The 22,353-nt window shown below is 40.3% G+C and overlaps 1 protein-coding gene across 1 annotated transcript; it reads left to right on the forward strand.

The window, feature by feature from the left end:
• Positions 1 to 1,002: 1,002 nt before the first annotated feature.
• LOC132780247 (neural cell adhesion molecule 2-like) lies at positions 1,003 to 22,107 on the forward strand. The gene is made up of 9 exons (XM_060783848.2): positions 1,003 to 1,486; positions 1,841 to 1,930; positions 5,645 to 5,860; positions 8,769 to 8,915; positions 9,854 to 9,988; positions 11,909 to 12,099; positions 15,726 to 15,819; positions 19,132 to 19,312; positions 20,609 to 22,107. The coding sequence occupies exons 1-9, from the start codon at positions 1,444 to 1,446 to the stop codon at positions 20,667 to 20,669; spliced, it is 1,158 nt and encodes a 385-aa protein (XP_060639831.2). The 5' UTR covers positions 1,003 to 1,443; the 3' UTR covers positions 20,670 to 22,107.
• Positions 22,108 to 22,353: the final 246 nt, after the last annotated feature.

Raw genomic sequence — 22,353 nt, forward strand, 5'->3', positions numbered from 1 at the left:
CACAGAGACCTCAGCCAGAGAAAACCCGATGGGAATGGAGTAGTGAGACATCCTACTGGAGAACATGGCTGTCTGTTTGGAGCTGAAGAAGAGTTCATCAGCCGACTTGGAAGTCTGACTTGGCAATGGTGGTTACAACCCATATAGATTACTGCTACACGCTCTATGTGGGGTTGTTTTTGAAGACTGTTTGGATGTTTCAACTGGTCCAGTGAGCAACAGCCAGGTTGCTCACTGGAGAGGCGTTCAGGAAGCACACAACCCCCTGTTACGTCAGCTCCACTGTCTGCCAGTCTGCTACCAAGCACAATTTAGCCTAGAAAGCCCTAAATGGGTCTGACCCAGGGTACGTGTCTGAACATATCTTCCCCTATGAACCAGCTCAGAGACTGAGATCATCTGGGGAGGCCCTGCTCTCTGTCCCACCTTCCTCGCAAGAGCAGCTAGTGGGGGCGAGAGACAGAGCCTTCTCAGTGGTGGCTCCTCGGTTGTGGCACTTCCTCCCTAGTGACCTCAGATCAATCGCCTCCCTATTACCCTTCAGGAAGAGAGACAAAACCTGGTTCTGGGAGCAGGCTTTCGAAAAATAGTGCAGTGCAGTAATCAATGTGGAATTATGTGCAATTGATCATGAAATGGCCTTAGACCAGTGGTTCTCAACCAGGGATCCCCAGATGTTTTTGGCCTTCAATTCCCAGAAATCCTAACAGCTGGTAAACTGGCTGGGATTTCTGGGAGTTGTAGGCCAAAAACATCTGGGGACCCCAGGTTGAGAGCCACTGCCTTAGACCTTGAACTCTGGATACATTTAACTTTGAATATATTTTAATCATGTTTATTATGCTGTAATTTTAATTCAAAACATTTTAGGTGAATTTTGTAAGTTTTGAGGCACACTGTGTAGGTGCCATTTGTAAGATGCCTTGAGTCCCCTCTGGGGTAGAGAAAGGCGGGGTATTAATAAGGTCAATATATAAATAATTCTCCAGTTTAGACCTCACTTGCAGATTTTACATAGAAAATTGTTTACGTGACAGAACTCCAAAGTGCAAAATCATTGATGACCAAGAATGTAGAAAAAGTAGTCTATAGAAATGTTAATTTGAAAATGTATATGTTCAAGAACACCCACAGACCACGTCCCCTCCTTTTCTAATAGGACATGTTTATATTCAGTAGTTTCCCTTGTCTTCTCCCCACCCAGCCTAGCTTCCTCTTTCAGACTTCTTCATGCTTCAGCCTTCTTTTCCATATTTCCTGCTTCAACCCTATTCTTTCCCCTCCTATAATTATTTCCTGCCACAGTACCGAGTTGGGAGGAGGAAAGGAAAAGTAAGATGGGCAGGTGGGTAGAAGAGAAGCTTTATAAACAGCCCAGGATAACCTGTCCCCAACTGCTGGTTCTGAGAGGCAAGGACACCCAGTACATCCACCCTACTTTGTATGATGGGACCAGAGAGATTCCTCATTTTAATTTTTGCAGCAGGTAAGACAAATGGCTCCAAAGGTCCCTGTTCAAGAAGGTGGTGGCTTTCAGCTCTGTTGAGGCTACAGCCTCCCATTCAATTAATCTATCCCGGGTTTCTATTTATTAGTTTAATGTTGTCTTCTTCAATACAGTGCTTTCGGTGACAACCTTTCTCACTCCCATATGTACTTTTGTGAGGTTGTAGTCTATGGACACCATGCTGGATAAAGGTGATTTAAGTAAAATACGGTTCCCTAGCGTACTGGGGAAAGAATGCCACTCATCCACATCAGAGTGAGAGGTACAGATAAAAGGTCTTGACTGTTTAGTGGGAGCCAAACATTTATGTTCCATATTTTTCTTCTTTCCTAGGAAGTGTCTACTGTTCAAGAGAAGCTCTGGAGATTATCCCAAGCAGTGGGGAAGTGGAGCTGGGCAATAAGATGTATTTCTTATGCAAAGGTGAACATTAATAACCATGGAGGGTATGTACAGGGATGCATATCAACAGGAGCCAGTGGAATATTTTTGCCATTGTCAGATGAAGGCAAAACTCAGATGAAGGCAAATATTTTCTTGTACAAGGTCCTGGATTCAGCCTGGGGATGGAGTTTGAAATTTCTGGTTTATGTTTGTGTCTGTAGCTTCTCACATTTCCAAACTTAAATCTATTTTTGGCATCAGTTTACACTTTTATAAAACCACTCTGCTTGAAAATGCGTTACGTATTCCTATATGCATTTCTCCAAACAGATGCACCAAGGTTTGCAAATTTGCCTAAACAAAGTTTGCAATAAATGCATATGCCAAAAGCATATAGGCAAAATTGCATTCCAGGATGCATATATTTGGAGAAATGTATAGGGATGTGCATAGCATGTTAAGTGTTACTGTTTTGGTAATATTGAACAAAATGAGAATTCTGAAAGATAGCATCAACAGTAATAACGTTTATATATATTTTTTGTTCAGATATTTATCCAGGGTGTATGAATTAGGTGAGTTCACATTAAGGTAGAAACAGATTTCACTTCACCTTAGCATAATTAGAAAATGCAGAAATTAGGGGTTTTGAGTGCAAAATGTTGCAGAGCTATTGGGAAGCTTTGGCACAGGTTTGGAATGATTCTGCCAATTACTGGAATTTACAAGGAATGCTAAGTTGATGTGGCTATTCAAAAGTTTGAGAATATTGCAAAACATGGATTTCCATTATAAAAGGTATATATATATATATATATATATATATATATATATATATAATAACGTAATATGATATATTGTATATACATATAACATTTATAATATTATAATGTTATACAATATAATAGTACTAATAATAAGATATTATAATTATATATTTTATATTACATGTAATATTACTAATAATATTACAATATAATGGTATAGTACAATATAGTGATATATAATACCGATATTGCACTATGCTAATAATATAATATATTGTATGTATATATCTCTTTTAAGCTGCTCTGAATCCCCTTCAGGGTGATAAGTGTGGCATATAAATGTCATAAATAAATAAATAAATAATACATACAATGATAACAATATCTTTTGCACAAGTTTGGAGCTCATTCCAGACCACAGGGTTCAGAATTAACAAAGCTGGTAGACCACTGAACTAACTCAGTGGTTCTCAACCTGTGGGGTCCCCAGATGTTTGGGCCTTCAACTCTCAGAAATCCTAACAGCTGGTAAACTGGCTTGGATTTCTGGGAGTTGTAGGCCAAAACACCAGGGGACCCACAGGTTGAGAACCACTGATCTAACTCAACAAGAAAAAATCCCAGCTTCCTACAATGCTATCCTGTTACTTGTTCCGACCCCACCCCAATTATGCTTGTTTGACTGATACTCTGCTTTAACAAAAAAAGAAGTGTCTAAATACGTTTGAAAATGTAGGATAATTTACTGCACATTTTATCAACACTCGTCATTGACCAGGCAGGTTGGGGCTGATGAGAGATGGAGTTTACCAACATGTTTGTTTTAAAATTCTGTACTACCCTATTTTGAGACATTGGGGAATGATACTTTGTGATGTCACAGTTTCTCAGCCCATCAATTTTCACCCTTTTTATTCTATATCAGCAGAAATTGCTTTTCTCTGCACTCTAATGTTATGTAGACAGTAATATAGTGAGTGTTACTTGGAGAGGTAGAATGGCTTCTGTTTTTATGTGTATCTTTAGAGCAATGGTCCAAGCACAGGTATGCATGTATATGTATTACAACAACCTTACATTGATGCTCTTTGTGAAGATAGATTCTCGTTGTGCACATGGTTTGTACATGTGTTTCCAACATCATGCATGAACTATGGCCAGTCCCTAGTCACAATAGTATGGAACCCCCGGTGGTGCAGTGGGTTAAACCTGAAGACAGGTCGCAGGTTCTAATCCGGGGAGAGGCGGATGAGCTCCCTCTGTTAGCTCCAGCTCCCCAAGCGGGGACATGAAAGAAGCCTCCCACAAGGATGATAAAAACATCAAATCATCCAGGCGTCCCCTGGGCAACGTCCTTGCAGATGGCTAAGTCTCTCACACCAGAAGCAACTTGCAGTTTCTCAAGTCGCTCCTGACACGACAAAAAAAAAAGTCACAATAGTGTAGACAAGGTAACTCCTTCAAGTTATTTAAGGTTTCAGCTCCCATATATCCCAGCCAGCATAGTCAACAATCAGGTGTTTTGGAAGACCCTTGGTATTTCTATGAAACATTAACCATATCCTCATGTAAGACTTTATTTTCTATTTTTACCTGTCTGTCATCTATCTGGACAGTATGGGGTAGTGGGTTGGAAAGTTGGATTCCAGGAGGCTGAGGGCCCTTCCACACAGCCATATAACCCTGAATGTCAAGGCAGATAATTCCTAATATCTGCTTTAAACTGGATTATCTGAGTCCACACTGCCATATAATCCAGTTCAATGTGGATTTTATACAGCTATGTGGAAGGGGCCTGACATTCATCCATAAAAACTTCTTGCATGATTTTCAGCATACATGCTATGAATACATCTTTCTGGAAAAATATATACAAAAGGTTCACCATGAGTTAGGGGGAAGATGCAGAAATTTATTTATTTATTTATTTACGACATTTATATGCCACCCTTCTCACTTCGAAGGGGACTCAGAGCGGCTTACAAGGTATATATTAAATACAATATATTATATTATTAGCATAGTACAATATCAGCATGAAACATTGCTATATTGCACCATACCATTATATCGTAATATTATTAATAATATTACATGTAATATAAATATATAATTATAATATATTATTATTATTATTATTATTATTATTATTATTATATTGCATTACATTATTTATTTATCGTGTCATCAGCATTATTATTACATTATAGTAATGAGGACTTTGCCCCTCCAACTAAAATTGTCTTCATTATCCAAATTTACAATATTGTAGAGAGTGAGCAACTGAAATGCATTCACACAAAGAAATCTTATATTTGTTATGTTGACATTGTCTCAGTAGCTTTACCTTTCTCCTGGAGCCTCTGGTGGTGCAATGAGTTAAACCCTTGTGCCAGCAGGACTGCTGACACAAAAGGTCAGCATTTTGAATCTTGAGAGCAGGGTGAGCTCCTGTCTGTCAGCAAGAGCTTCTCATGCGGGGACATGAGAGAAGCCTCCCACATGATGGTAAAAAAATCTGGGTGTCCCCTGGGCAATGTCCTTGAAAATGGCAAATTCTCTCACACCAGAAGTGACTTGCAGTTTCTCAAGTTGCTCCTGACCTGGAAAAAACCTTTCCCCTTTCTCTCTGTAAACTGTATTTCTGACAACTCAACTAATGTTGTAAATCACTGCAACACTAGACATTTAGGGACTTGAAGGAATATTTCATGGGGGAGAGGGGAGAATTCATATATAAAGAGCAATGTCTATGTGTCCCCCACCTTACACTCTGACTCAACTTGAAAGCACTTAATATCTATCTATCTTTCTCTCTCTTATTATTTATCATGGTTTGGTTTTGTGAAAGGCAATACTGTCATTAAGAACCTTTCTGTTTATCTGATGAATTATTTGTTTATTATTATTTTCTGTTTCCAACCAGACTGGGCAATTTGTCATTCTCCCTTTCTTTTCCTTTAATACATTATCCTCTGCTTGACAGTAAGAAGAGGCGGGGAGGCCACATTGACATGGATTGACCCCGAAGGCACTGACATCAATGAGGATTCAGAGCCATACAAAGAGGTGCTGGTTGACGAACTCTCAAAAGGTCTGGAGATGACCCTGACAGACCCTAAACAGGAAGGAATCTTCACATGCAAAGGCGATTTTGAGTCTGGAGGGACTACTACTGTCCAGATCAGAATCCATGTGATCCGTAAGTGACAGTGATGTCCCATTGGGAACTAATTCATATTCTGTGGGTGTGAAGGAGCGTAAAATTACTGCCACCAATTTGTGAGGAAAGCTGGGCAATGATCAATATCAGCTTAGGAGCTGGTTTATAAAGGGACTATTATTTGCAGAAGTATTTATTCATTTGATAGCGTAGCGTTTACTGTTCCTGGTTTGGTTTTACTTCTTATGCAGGGCTGTTTGTCTTAGAAGAAACTGCATCAGGCAAGGCTTGAGGAAAACAGTAACAAATTTATTTAACAGGAGTATAACATATTCAATTGTTTCTTCACAAGAGGCACAAATCTTAGTTGGTTACATCTATAATGGTTCTTGATTAACTCTGGGAAGGGCTCTTCCTTCCACTAAACAGGTTTCAAACAGTTTCTTTAAAAAGAATGATTCTTTTACAAATGGGTACAGGCACACGCTACCCTTGCTTTATGATGGTTCATTTAACATAAATAAGTTACCTGACTTATCTAACTATATTGGCTCACAACCAAACCCTGATTCTTAATATTAAAGAATCAGTCTTTCCTATAGTTCTCTAACTATAGGATTCCTGCTGGTTTTCCACACACCACAGGATCAACTACCTCTCCTGTAACTCTTTGGTCACAGACTAGTTCCCTGAATCTCCCACCCAGAGATTTCAGTGTTCTCTGTAGCTCACCGGCTTACAGACTCTTCCCTGATTCTCCCACTAGAGAAATCAGTCCTTCCTGCAACTCTAATGGTCACCGACTGCCTATTTCAAACAGCCGTGCAGCTATGTGACAGTTGGCTCCACCCCCATTGCTATGGCAACTTAGGCCAAGCCAGCCACCATCTCTAACAAAATATAATCCTACATACTTACCATTTATTAACTACTGTTTAAACAACACATAACCATAGGAATAAAAATACACATCGTCACAGTGGGTAACACAGATCTCAGTGAAACATGAAATTCCTGTGTATAATAATGCCTAAAATGGATTGTAGTTTATGAGCAGGGTAAATCCGAAACCACATTCTTCAAACCATAGTTTAATTGATTTATTATTTGTGCAATCTATTTCTATTAAGCCTTTCTCCCAACATGTATTCTTAGGAGATACTCTGCATTGTTTTGTGTCCAGCAAAAGTGTGGTTAAAGGGGAGGGGACAGGACAGCGGTCATTTCTGCTCCCATAAGAACTCTGCTACACCAAATGAAAATTTCCTCCCTTCTTCAAATTTCTTACATTGTAGAGAGTGAAAGTCTTTTCCATTTGGAATTTGTAGATTTGATTGCTCTTTTCCACTGGATAGCTAAACCACCCCTGAAAGTATTGAAATGCTAGAAATCTTTGGACTGGAGAAAAGTTTTATTAGGGAGGAGGGAGAATTTGTCTTCGGGGAGCAAATATGTCATCCTTTCCCCATGGTTCAGTGTTGTCAAAATTGTGTCCCTCCAGGTGTTTTGGATCTTAGCTCCCAGAATACCTAGCCATTGGAATAACTGGCTAGGGCTTCTGAGTGTTGGAAACCCAAACATGTGGAGGGCTACAGGTTTGCTGCCTCTGCCATAACTACATCCAAGAATCAAGGAAACTTGCAATTCAGGACAACTTCTGATTTACTTCTCCATTTTCTCATCTATTATATACACTCGGATGTAAAACAGCTTGTTGCTGTTTATTCATTCAGTTGCTTCTGACTCTTTATGGCCTCATGGACCAGCCCACACCAGAGCTACTTGTCAGCCGTGGCCACCCCCAGCTCCTTCAGAGTCAAGCCAGTCACTTCAAGGATGCCATCCATCCATCTTGCCCTTGGTTGGTCCCTCTTCCTTTTTCCTTCAATTTTCCCAAGCATCATTGTCTTCTCTTCTCTAAAACAACTTGGCAGGGTGCAAAAACATAGGAAAATCATGGGTGTGGCGGTCATGGCGTGTGTGGGATGGGATGGGAGGAGGGATGTATCTGTCTTAGGTACGGTCTATGGCAGGGTTCTTCAAACTTTTTAAATGGAGGGCCAGGTCACAGTCCCTCAAACTGTTGGAGGGCCAAATTATAATTTGTAAAAAAAAATCGGAATGAATTCCTATGCACATTGCACATATCTTACTTGTAGTGCAAAATACACTTTAAAATAATACAATAATTAAAATGAATATCAATTTTAACCAATATAAACTTATTAGTATTTCAATGGGAAGTGTGGGCCTGCTTTTGGCTGATGAGATAGGGTTGTTGTAGGTTTTTTGGGGGGCTATATGGCCATGTTCTTGAGGCATTATCTCCTGACGTTTCACCTGCATCTATGGCAAGCATCCTCAGAGGTAGTGAGGTGACTCACTACCTCTGGGGATGCTTGCCACGATGCAGGCAAAACGTCAGGAGACAATTCCCCAAGAACATGGCCATATAGCCTGAAAAAACTTACAACAAACCAGACGGGATGTTTGTTGTTGTTGTTGTTGTTGTTGTTGTTGTTGTTGTTGTGTGCTTTCAAGTCATTTCAGACTTAGGTTGATCCTGAGTAGGGCCGGATAAATGACCTTGGAGGGCCATATCCGCCCCCCGGGCCTTAGTTTGAGGACCCCTGGTCTATAGTATTTAAATCCATTTGACTTTGGCTTGTTGTCAATATTATATTTTATTATATACTAACATACAAGCGAATATATGCATAATACTTGTAGTATACTTTGTGTGTATAATAGTTATGGCTTTCCCCAATTATAATCTGGTTAAAGATACTTGGAAATGGACTCTAGATTAGTGTAATCAATGTTTGGTATGGAGAGGATCTTTTTAGTCCATTACATTTCTTGTTAGGTGGATCAGATCTCAGTTTAAGTGTCATACCTTGTTTAAGGAATGCTGGAAATTGCCTCTAATTCTCATTATGATCTATAGAGAAACCCACATTCATGACCAAATTGGAGCCTGTGAAGAATGTTCCTGAGGGTACAAGTGTTGATTTCAATTGCCAGGCTGCTGGGATCCCATCACCAACTATCAGATGGATATTTGGAAATCAGGATCTCAGTGCTACCGAGGATGGTAAGTGGGGAAATTCCAAGTATCCCTAGTTTGAGAGTGGGGAACGTATTGGAGTTGGCCGATGGACTGGATCCCAATCCATCTGGGACAACCTTCCTCATTCCCTTTCACTGTGTGGCAGTTCTTTGCTGTTGTCACCAAAATTTGACTGCAATGACAGCATCATTGCAGTCAAATTGCAGGAGAGTACCAGCAATCCCAGCTGAATCATAGGGAGCATCTACACTATAGAATGAATAGTTTCGCATCACTTTAACTGTTATGACTCAAGGCTATGGAATAATGGGAATTGCAATTTTACAAGGACTTTAGGCTTTTATGCCAAAGAGTATTTGTGCCTTGCCAAACTGCATCTATCAGGGTTCCATGGCATTGAAGCTTGGCAGCTAAACCTTGGTGTTAAACTGGATTAATTCTACAGTATAGATGCATCCATAGAGTCCTATCAGTGCACAGGAGATAGCGGAGGCACCTACACTGGTAAATTCATACAGTTTTCACCACTTTAACTACATTTCTCATAATTCCATAGTATTGATCCATGGCAGTTAAAGTGATGTCCGCCTGCATGAATTCAACAGTGTGGATGCAACCCAAGTCTTCTTGCATTCCAAAAAAAAAGAAAAGGCACGAGACTTCTTTGTTTCTGTGGTATTCATAGTATTTGGTAGCAGTTTGCCAAAAGTGATGGCAAATGATGCCACAAAATGACCTGGAAAAGGACTATGAACAGTTCACATAATTTCCATTTCTGCTTACTCTCACAAGTTGTCAGTCACCACCATGACTCCTCCTCCTCTGTATTTGTCTTCATCTGCTATTTATTTATATCCTGCTGTTTCTCCCAACATTGCGACCCAAGGAAGTTTACAATTTTAATAAAGAACAATACAATGGAAAACTCACAAATAATGAATCTCCTCCATTTTGGTTGGCAGGAAGAATCTCTGTTGAACATGGGACACTTATAATAAAGGAAACCAGACCTGCAGATGCCGGTGTCTACACCTGTGAAGCCAGGATTGAAGAACGGAATGAAGTGACTTCTACAAATGTTTCCCTCAATGTTCAGTGTAAGATTTGCATTAAAATCTTTGTTCTGTGCATTTTAATATGTGTTTTAATTTGTGTATTTTATAGAAATATGTATTAATACATGTGGTTTATATAATGTTTACAATGATTATTGTTTTAACTATGCTGCAACCCACCTTGAGAAGAGACAGGTAAGAAATAAAATTATTATTATGTGATACACAACAAGATTAATACACAGGTGAGTGAGATATGGCATGCCTTAGTTAGAGGTGAGTGAGATATGGCATGCCTTAGTTTGGGACTCCCTGTGCTAGTGACATATGCACCTATAACACAAAAAATACACGCACGCACACGCACACACACACACAATATAATGTAATATAATATATTGTATATAATATAATATTTATAATATTATAATGTAATACAATATAATACTAATAAATATAATATGATATTATAATTATATGTTTTATATTACATGTAATATTACTAATAATATTACAATATAATGGTACAGTACAATATAGTAATATATAATACTGATATTGTACTATGCTAATAATATAATATGTTGTGTGTATATATATCTTGTAAGCCACTCTGAGTCCCCTTCGTAGTGAGAAGGGCAGCATATAAATCTCATAAATAAACAAGATCACTATGCTGGCTTTTGTATTCGATCACACGTCAGACACTTCTAGATACTTGGACTGTGGGATGCATTGATGAATAATGCATGCAGATCTGAGTAGGGTGGCCTTCTGCAGCTGACATATGGTCATTTTGTTTTTAAGTGCAGGTCAGTATCTTTAGGCATTGCACCGAGTGTGCTGCTCACCACTGGGACCACTTTGACTGGCTTATCCCAGAGTCTTTGCAGTTCGATCTTTAAATCCTCATATCTAAAGTTTGAACTGGCACAACCCAATCACGCCAATTAAAATCATCATCATCATCATCATCACCATCACCACCACCATCACCACCACCACCACCTATTTTGGTGTTACAGTAGTTTGATTACACTTTATCACCCTCTGCTCCATTCTATGGAATCCAGGAGGGTATAGTTCAGAAACAAAAACACAAATCCTAGAAGTCTGTAGCATTGAGCCATGACAGTTAGCTGTAAACTTAATGCACTTTGACAGCACTTTAACTGTCATGACTCAGTGCTATGGGATCTTGGAAACTGCAGTTTGATGAGGTACCAGCACTCTTTGGCAAAGAAGACGTTCAATGTATTGTCGAAGGCTTTCATGGCCGGAATCACCGGGTTGTTGTAGGTTTTTTTCGGACTATATGGCCATGTTCTAGAGGCATTTCTCCTGATGTTTTGCTTGCAGGTGAAACGTCAGGAGAAATGCCTCTAGAACATGGCCATATAGCCTGAAAAAACCTACAACAACCAAGTCTAAAGACCTTATAAAACAAGAACTCCTTAGTTTCTATACCATTGAGCCATGGTAATTCAAGTGGCATTAGAGTGCATTAATTCTACAGTGTAAATGCATTCCTGGTCGCCAGAGCTGTAGCCTAGTGCTCAAACGACTACACGGCATTGCTCTCCATGTTGTCATCCTCAAAATATGACAAACAAGCTGCGTTATATTGGAAGTCAATTTGAGTGATATATGTCATTCTCAACTGCCATGTTTAGGTCCGTAAACATCTGAAAAACCTGAGGACTGGAACACAACACTTGATAATGATTTTTTGATAATATTATGTACATTGTTTCTTTCTAGTGCTATGCATTTCCATCCTGTTTAAAGTCTGTATGTGATCTGAGAAACGGCAGGAAAAGGAATAGAAGTCACTGCAGAGGAAGGGACAGTGGGACAGTGGTTTCCCTTTCCTTCCTCTGCAGTGACTTCTATTCCTCTGCAGAGATACAATAAGTTGTGTTTCTTTGAGGAAAACTAATGCTAACCTTTTTTTTTTTCCAGTCACTCCAAGGATAGAACTTCCCACAGATGAATCCTTTGTCACCCAGATTGGGAATCCCTCTCATTTTAACTTCACCATTCTATCCAACCCCTTGCCAGAAGTCTCCATTTCTTGGAAAGGGAAGGTCTTTGAGGATGCTGATATCAAAAAGAAAGCAGAAAGTCAGGATAAATATATGTACTTCTTTGAGGTGAGTGAGATATGGCATGCCTTAGTTTGGGACTCCCTGTGCTAGTGACATATGCACCTATAACACAAAAAATACACGCACGCACGCACACACACACACAATATAATGTAATATAATATATTGTATATAATATAATATTTATAATATTATAATGTAATACAATATAATACTAATAATATGATATTATAATTATATGTTTTATATTACATGTAATATTACTAATAATATTACAATATAATGGTACAGTACAATATAGTAATACATAATACTGATATTGTACTATGCTAATAATATAATATATTGTATGTATATATATCTTGTAAGCCACTCTGAGTCCCCTTCGGAGTGAGAAGGGTGGCATATAAATCTCATAAATCTCATAAATAAATAAATAATAAATATGCCTATTTTGATGTTCGCTACATCTTCATATAATGCCAGGAGTGAGGAGATAATGAGGTAGCACCTGTCCTGTGGTCAATGCTGCTGCCTACTAATGCAGGTGGCATCCTGTTAGTGGCAGATGCTGATCCAAGCCAACCATACACCTGCGTATGACTATTTTTGCTCACTTGGGACAGTGGTTTCCCTTTCCTTCCTCTGCAGTGACTGAAGCCATCCCTTGGACCACCATAAAACTGCTGAAGTCCCCCTTCCAGACAGTCCACATTTAGAAGAGATTAGGGAATCACAGATATCTCTAGCTCTATCCCTATAGCCAGATGCAAAACGATCATGGATAACAAGTTAAATATGAGCCAACAATGTCATGCGGCAGCTAAAAAAGTCATTGGAATTTTTGGCCTGCATAAATAAGAGTACACTGTCTAGAAACAGAGAAGTCATGCTACCCCTCTATGTCAGACCACACCTGAAATGCCGTGTCCTATTCTGGGCACCATAATTGAAGGGAGATATTGGCAAGCTGGAATGTGTCCAGAGGAGAGCAACTAAAATGATCAAGGGTCTGGAGAACAAGCCCTATGAGGAACGGCTTAAAGAGTTGGGCATGTTTAGCCTGCAGAAGAGAAGGCTGAGAGGAGACATGATAGCCATGTATAAATTTGAGGGGAAGTCATAGGGAGGAGGGAGCAAGCTTGTTTTCTGCTGCCCTGGAGACTAGAATGCAAAACAATGGCTTCAAACTACAGGAAAGGAAATTCCATCTGAAAATTAGGAAGAACTTCCTAACTGTGAGAGCTGTTCAGCAGTGGAATTCTCTGCTCCGGAGTGGTGGAGGCCCCTTCTTTGGAGACTTTTAAGCAGGCTGGACGGCCATCTGTCAGGGGTTCTTTGAATGTGATTGACCTGCTTCTTGGCAGGGGGTTGGACTGGATGGCCCTCAAGGTCTCTTCCAACTCTATGATTCTATGATTACATCAGCTGCTGAGATGTCCAGAAATCCCTGGCACATCTCAGTGGAAGGTGTAATTGCCTTTCATCTTTTTGTCTTTATTAAGTATTCTAAATTCATTTCCCTCTTTATTACTACCCTTGGCTTGTTTATATGATACACCCATATGTTTGGTTATTTTTATATTTCTGTTCCCTCAATTATATATATTATTGTTTTTACTGTTTACTGTTATTGCTTTAATTGTTTTGATTTGCTTTATGGTTTATGTATCTTGTTGTATTGTTGTTTTATTGAGGCCTTGGCCTTGTAAGCCGCATCAAGTCCTATTGGAGATGTTAGCGGGGTACAAATAAAGTTAATAATATTAATTACTATTATTTATTTATCGTGTCATCCGCAACCAGAACATTGTATTACATTTCTAACAGAATAAAACAAACAAACAGATTAAAAAAAACAACACAAATTTTGCAAACTTGGTAGCTGATTAAATGTCCTTTGACCAGTATCTGGCCACTTGGAGTGCCTCTGGTGTTGCCACAAGAAGGTCCTCCATCGTGCATGTAGCAGGGCTCAGGTTGCATTGCACCGGATGGTCAGTGGTTTGCTCTTCTCCACACTCGCATGTCGTGGATTCAACTTTGTAGCCCCATTTCTTAAGATTGGCTCTGCATCTCATGGTGCCAGAGCTCAGTCTGTTCAGCGCCTTCCAAGTCGCCCAGTCTTCTGTGTGCCCAGGGGGGAGTCTCTCATCTGGTATCACCCACGGATTGAGGTGCTGGGTTTGAGCCTGCCACTTTTGAACTCTCGCTTACTGAGGTGTTCCAGCGAGTGTCTCTGTAGATCTAAGAAAACTATTTCTTGATTTAAGTCATTGATGTGCTGGCTGATACCCAAACAAGGGATGAGCTAGAGATGTCTCTGCCTTGGTCCTTTCACTATTGGCGGCAACTTCCCGGCAGATGTCAGGTGGTGCAATACCGGCTAAGCAGTGTAATTTCTCCAGTGGTGTAGGGCGCAGACCCCCTGTGATAATGTGGCATGTCTCATTAAGAGCCACATCCACTATTTTAGTGTGGTGAGATGTGTTCCACACTTGGCATGCGTACTCAGCAGCAGAGTAGCATAGCGCAAGGGCAGATGTCTTCACTGTATCTGGTTGTGATCCCCAGGTTGTGCCAGTCAGCTTTCGTATGATATTGTTTCTAGCACCCACTTTTTGTTTAATGTTCAGGCAGTGCTTCTTGTAGGTCAGAGAACAGTCCAGAGTGACTCCCAGGTATTTGGGTGCGCTGCAATGCTCCAGTGGGATTCCTTCCCAGGTAATCCTCAGAGCTCGGGATGCTTGTCTGTTCTTAAGGTGAAAGGCACATGTCTGTGTTTTAGATGGATTAGGGATCAGTTGGTTTTCCCTGTAATAGGCAGTTAGAGCACCTAGAGCTTCGGAGAGCTTCTGTTCAACCATCTCAAAGCTCCCTGCTTGAGCGGTAATAGCACTCAGCAGCATAGATGAAGCTCTCTGTCCCTTCTGGCAGTGGCTGGTCATTTGTGTAGATGTTGAACATGGATGGAGCGAGCACGCTCCCCTGAGGCAGGCCATTCTTCTGTTTCCGCCATCTGCTTCTCTGGCCCTGGAACACAACAAAAAAGCTCCTGTTTTGTAGCAGGTTTCCTATGAGACGGGTGAGATGGTAGATGTATAATAATAATAATAATAATAATAATAATAATAATAATAATAATAAGGCTTTCATGGTTGGAATCACTGGCTTGCTGTGAGTTTCTGGGCTGTATGGCAATGTTCCAGAAGCATTCTCTCCTGATGTTTCACCCACATCTATGGCAGGCACCCTCAGAGGTTGTGAGGTCTGTTGGAATAGATATATAAACCCCACTTGCCTAGTCATAGTCATAGTTTGATGAGGCACCAATACTCTGCGGCAGAGAAGGCTTAAGGCCTTGCAAAATTTCAACTTCTATAATTTCATGGCATTCAGCCACATCAGTTAAAGTGGTGACAAGCTGCATTAATTCTACAGTGTTGATGTCCTGAGCATGTGCAATTTTAACTCTGGTCTTCAGCATCGTAGTCCAATGTTCAAACTACCAAGCTACTAATGGTTGCTGTACTGAGGGTAAAGACTGTAAAACTCTGTTAACCCCTCGATATTCTATTTTCCTCTTGGCTTGTGCTGTTCCCAAAATAGTACAAGATGTCATAACAGAGAAGGACATTATGGTTTTTTCTCTCTCAATGGTTTGATTTCAGTTCACTCCAGCTTCACAAGAAGATATTTCAGAGATCTTCATAACCGCTACCAATGAAGTGGGAAGGACAGAGAAGTCGGTTGCTCTTCAAGAAGGTGAGCTAAAACTTCCCATTTTTATTTGTTGGGGAAGGATTCCAGATGTTTACTTTGAAATTTAAACAAGAAAGGGAAACATACAATGTCTAGATGTATCATCATTCCTACTTCTGCTATTGTCCATCCTTTTCCCAGTCTCAATATTTCAAATTTACATCATACAAATTACCAATAGCATTAGAAACAGTGAAAAATACAACAATTAAAAAGATCAAGAAAAACAAAGAACACAGTGCATAAAAGGCCATTTCTCCTGAACAACCAGACCTAAAAGGCTTGTCAAACAAAAAGATTTTTGCCTGTTCTGCATGGCACCTCCCATCTCCTCTTTGTTGGCTAGGTCTGGTGGTATTTGCAGCACAGCAACATCCCAATTTGAAGTAATTTTAATGTAAACACTAGGCCTGGGCGGTTTCGTTCGTTAATTTTGTAATTCGTTAAATATTCGTTAATTTTAGCAATTACAAAACGATTACAAAACTTATTTTTAAACCTGGAAGTGTTTTTAAATATCGAAATGGCAGGCGCCAAAAAATTTCCGTCCATTTCGGAAATACATAAGATGGCCTGGCGATGCTTGCTGGGAGCTCTCCTCTCTCTCCTCTCTTAGCCAGTCAGAGGCAGAGCCTGAAAGAGGAGGAGGAGGAGGAGGAGGAGAGGGCGGGGAAGGCGCCGGTTGAGCAAGCGAGCGAAAGGCCGAGCGAGAGGGTGAGCGAGAGGGCGAGCGAGAGGGCGAGCGACCCTCAGCGGGAAGGCGGCCCGTCCCTCCTTCCTCACCTTTGCGGTGGGTGTGCTTCATTCTCCCAATTCCTTAGCAGAGGGCTGGGCTAGATGGCCTTTGGGGAGCCCTTCTCCCAATTTCGCATTGCTTCGGAGGAGCCGGGCCCGACTCGGCGGCAGCGCTTGAGGGCCCGCCAGAGTGAGTGCCTGCCTTCCCTCCTTAATAATAATTTCTCCTCCCTATTCTACTAAATTAATAATTAAATTTAAAAAATATTGAAAAAATATTGAAAAAAAAGGGCGCCATCTTTACAAAATGTTTTGTAAATATTAACGAAATTTCGTAAATACCGAACTTTTTTAAGGGAAAATTTTGTAATTATTTTAAATATCGAAACAAAAAAAAACCCCAAATACAAATCGATTTTAGAAACAAATTTTTGCGTTGTTACCCAGGCCTAGTAAACACCTTCCCCAGAGAACATTGGAGATTATGGCTCAAGGTGTATGTATCTATGAATCTCTAGAGATTACTATCTACTGCTCCCCAACTGCGATTCTTAGTATATGTTAGTAAAAGTTAAATTGATACAATATATCAAGGACTACAACTCCCAACATCCCTTATTGTTGGAAGAATGCTATGTCTGTTATGTAGTGGGGTTTCGTCAGACAGCCAGCTGAATATTCCAAAGCTGTCAGATCCCATCTGATCAGACCGGGTTAGAACTCGGATGGGAAATTGCCAATGAATACCAGGTGCTGTTGGTTATATTTCAGTGACAGGAACTGGCAAAGCCACCACTTGAATATTCCTTGACTAAGGAAAACCAAATTTGACAAGTAACTTGAAGGAGTTGGGTGGTATGAAACTGGGGGCCCTTCCAGACAGTACCTTTATCCCAGGAGCTTCTGCAGCAAACAAGAGGATGGCCAGACATCGTTCCCTGTAAACGCGGAAGCAATCACCATAAAAGGCAAAAAAACATGAGATTTCCAGGTGTGGGAATATGACAGTTTTGAGCCAAATACGCAGATTTTGGCATGTCTGTATGTCCCTGAATTCAAAAATCATGGAATTTTTAAATCTGGATTTGTTCCCAGGTGTTAGATGTTTGTTCCTGATTGTTCAGTTCCAAAAAAGAAGGTGACAGTTCAGTAGAATGCAAAAACTTTGTTTTTGTGCCAGAAACTTCATGAAATGTCTGGCATGCACAGTTTCTCTGGCCAGGACAATGAATATAACTTTTGCAGTGATTCACATCTCTGCATATCCACATTGGAAGCCTCCAGTGGCACAATGGGTGCCAGCAGGAGTGAAGACCAACAGGTCAGAGGTTTGAGTCCAGGGAGAACACGGATGAGCTCCCTCTTTCAGCTCCAGCTTCCCTTGCGGGGACATGAGAGAAGCCACCCACAAGGATGATAAAACATCAAAACATCTGGGTGTTCCCTGGGAAACATCCTTGCAGATAGCCAATTTTCTCACACCAGAAGTGACTTGCAGTTTCTCAAGTTGCTCCTGACATGAAAAATATATATATCCACATCTTGAGGTTTTTGAAAAAAACTGCTGAAATTTCTGGCAGAAGTCCTTGGCTGCCATCTTGGGAGTGTCTAAATCTCGCAGGAAAGCATCAAGTCTGGACAATGGAGGCAAAAATCCCAGGACCAACAGGTCTGTATGCAGATCTTTTCTGAAGTCCTGGGATTTTCTGCCCCTGTTTAAAACCCGTAATTTAGTGCTGTCTGGAAGCGCCCTGGGAAATATAAAAGCAAAAACATAGCAGAAAGAAGAAAAATGTATCACAAATGTAGCTCCGCTACAGAAATGGTTGGAGAGTCCAAGGGATGAATGTTTGGCACCAATGTTATCCTCTTTTCTCAGGGAAGAGATTTTTGCCAAGAGAGTAGAGAAGTTGTCTTTTGCTGAGAAAGTAAACTACCAAAACCAGGAATATTCCCAAATGTTCTTGCCCTTGGTGAGGAAAGGTATTTTGACACATTGGGGCACCCCATCTAAAGGATTTTCATCTGCTATGGGCCCACGGGCCCACACACAGTACAGAATTATAGTGCTAATATTCCACTTTAATTGTAAGGGTTCAATGCTATCCTGATTTGGCAATTGAATGGAAGGCATTTAAAATTTTCAGCTGGATGTACCTTGTACCTCAAGGAATAAATCACAGGATTTCACAGTATGGAACCATGAGAGTCAAAGTGGAATAATAGCTCAATAATTTATGTATTTTGAAAGGCTCTCCATACTTTTCTTTTCATTACCAGCAGTGCAAAAACAATTGTGCAAACAACAAGGAATAGGGTTTTTTTTCAGAATGAGGGAAACTTTCATAACACTTTTTGCAAAAATGTCCACAAATAGGAAAACTCTTTTAAAAAGCAGTAGGAAAGTAATGGTAGGAGAATACTTCAAGTATATCATTCTCACACTTGAGCATAAGTAAGTAAATATATTTTTTTCTAGTAGGAAGATAGCTTTCTAAGATGTTAGGTTCTGTACAGAGCTGGAAACAGGGCCTTTTTTCTCATTTGCATTTGCAAACAGAGGTTCTTCTCTTGTTCCAGACACTCCAGACAAGGCTTTGGGCATAGGTGCCCTCCTGGCCATTGTGTTGGCAATCCTCTTAGTCATCTTGCTAGTGGTGGATGCCTGTTGCTACTACAAACGCCGGCGCGGCTTGCTAATGTACTGCAGAAACAATATCCTAGACAAAAATGCATCCAGGACAACGGTTGAAAACAATGGGTGAGTTAATATGGAGGCATCAAAAAAGCCAATGGAAGAAAGGATAATGACTGGTAATTTCATGTTGTCCTTCTTTGCAAGGGTGTAGGGTTGCCATATGTCCCTTATCATAAGGTATGCTTCTTATCTGAGGATTGGAAAGTTTGTCCTTCTGGGTTGCAAAGCATCCCTTATTATGAGGGTTGGAAAAGCTTCCCCTTACACAGAACAAGATGCCAAAAATCCTACATTTTGGGGCATGGAACTTTCATAAAGATAAGTATACGACATGTAATTTGTATGGTCAAAATATTTATTTTACAGAGAAATATATAGGTAAATAAACTTGTTAATAGCTACTTCTGATTGTCAGCCCTGCATGTCATGAATTTTGACTGTCCTCTATTATTATTTTGAAAAACCGACGACACTACAAGGGTGCCCTACTCCTCATCTCACTCTCATGCTGAATGCTTCCATCTCAAATGTTTACTGGATTTTATGCAAGTGAGGCGGTTTTATCATGAGTCTTTTACAAACCTGTATCATCTCACCCCGGGTGGCACAATGGGTTAACCCAGGCATGGGCAAACTTGGGTCCTTCGGGTGTTTTGGACTTCAACTCCCACGATTCCTAACAGCCAGTAGGCTGTTAGGAATTATGGGAGTTGAAGTCCAAAACACCCAGAGGGCCCAAGTTTGCCCATGCCTGGGTTAAACCCTTGTGCTGGCAGGACTGCTGACCAACAGATCAGTGGTTTGAATCCGGGGAAAGCGGGTTGAGCTCCCTCTGTTAGCTCCAGCTCCCCATGTGGGGACATGGGAGAAGCCTCCCACAAGGATGGTTAAACATCAAGCATGCGGGCGTCCCCTGGACAAAGTCCTTGCAGAAGGCCAATTTCTTGAAATAAAAATCTCCTCAAACTTGAATCACAGTAACAAACTATAAAGGGTTCTTGAAGCACCTTTGAGAACAATGCTTGCAGGATAAAGTTTTGCAGGCCCAATCTACTTCATCAGATACATATATTCTAAGTCTGCAAAAGCTTATACTACAATCACCATAAGCCTTGGAAATCACCAACACAACAGCCACTTGGAGCTACAATGTTGTCTGGCAGCAGCAACAGTGACAAGGAAAGTCAGGTGACAGTCCAACCAGGCCAAATCGGTTTTGATCCAGAGTCTGCTCCATTGTATGTTAGGCATAGTTCTCAAGCTTTTTAGTAGCAAATGTAATATCCAGCAGAAAGAAACTGATTAATGCACTTTCTGACCAAACTCTTTTATTTCATGTTTATCCCTTTCTTTCTATAGGAAGATGCTTTCAAAGTCTGGAAAGAGCACCGTGGTGAATGTTTCTGGTATTGAAGCCTAATGAGTACAGAGTAATGACCTTGGATTAAGAAATTATGAGGTTGTCTAGTGAAGTATGACTGGATTAATGGGAAATGGGAAAAGAAACCAAAAGCTTCTCCTGTGCCATGTGGTCCTTTACACCCTCCATCCTTACTAACCACTTGCAGGTTCTCTTTCATTACAAGTAATATCAGGCAGAATCCATGGCATGCTAAACTTTGCTATCATCAACAGCCGCAGTATTTCAGATATCAAAATAGTTCATTATCCAATCCTCAGGTGTTCCCTGCTTTTAAAACATAAACCTTCATGTGGACATTTATGGCTAGAATCCTGTTGATGGCATACATAAGCATAATTCCCAATTTCATTTGTGTATATATAGTTTTGGACATGATAGAAGAAGGTGTCCTGTTGATGTGGAGATATTGGAAATATAAATATTTATACGTATATTATATGTATATTGGAAACACTGAAATGTAAGAAAAACCAGGTTCTCTCTGTATTAGAAAGCCAAGCTGACAGGACGAAAAGAATGGCGAAGGATCTGTGTCCTAGGCACAGGCAAGGGGGGGGGGGGGTTGAACATTCCAGGAGGAGGTAGATAAGAACGGCCTAGTACCGACAGAGGTAAAAAGCAAGAAGTGGTGCTCTCTCCCTCCCTCCTGACAAGTTAAAGTAGGCCCCTTGATGGATCTGTGTAAGCTGAATCCTAGTATCTCTAATTTGCTGTAAGCTGTTCTTTAAAGAAAATACGGAGACATGCCTCATGCATGTAGAAAGATATAATTTGATATTTCTGTGATGCTTAAGTGACATAGTGATGGTGTTAACGTATGTAGGAGCATGTTTCTTTGTTTGCCTGCATTTGAAGATGTATAAAAGGGAAAGTCGATGCCTTTATCCTCATTCTGGTTTGCTTTTGGAGGAGATTCCATGCCAGGGTCTCAGCTGAAAATAAAACCATACCTTTTCTGCCTCAACAAAGGATTGGTCTTGGTATTATCTCTTCTATCAGCCATAACACTGTACCTCCTTGTGCAATACTCTTACAACAGCAGCTGTCTTGATTTGACTCTGCAGCGATATTCTCATGGCTACCAGATACTGTATATTCTGACTACCCATGTGCACCCAGGGAAGAAAGAATTATGTTTGGGGAAGCTAATATATGCCCATGCTTTCCTCTGCAACTAATCAGTAGCTGAGAAAACCAAATAGTGCCAATGAAACCCCTAGTTGCTGTTGTACGACCAGGGAGGCAAGGAGTAAGATGAAACAGTCAATAATGGGTAAATATCCTACACCACACAGTTAAGGGATTCCAAGATTTAATTCACATGACAATGCATTTATTGTTATTCCATCTCTTTTTGACCTGTGATCTACATGGAGGAACACCACAAAATGGAATGGCCTGAAAATTATAAATGGAATAACTCTTGCAATAATCTAATAATAAACAAAAGTATGGAGCAATGTAAATGATTTCATATTAAAGAGAAATGTGGATTGAACAAGTGTTTCATTCAGTGATGGCTTGTCCACAACCATGGATGCATCCCCACCCCCATCAGTTATTTGGGGATCTTTTCAGATTTCTTTTGAAAGTTAATCTTGAAATAAACCATTATGTAGAAATTGAATCCTGTGGTGGATGTGAGAAGAGAATATCAATCATCAACAGCGATCTGTTTACC

The sequence above is a fragment of the Anolis sagrei genome, chromosome X (assembly GCF_037176765.1).
Source record: "Anolis sagrei isolate rAnoSag1 chromosome X, rAnoSag1.mat, whole genome shotgun sequence".
In the NCBI taxonomy this organism is placed as follows: Eukaryota; Metazoa; Chordata; class Lepidosauria; order Squamata; family Dactyloidae; genus Anolis; species Anolis sagrei.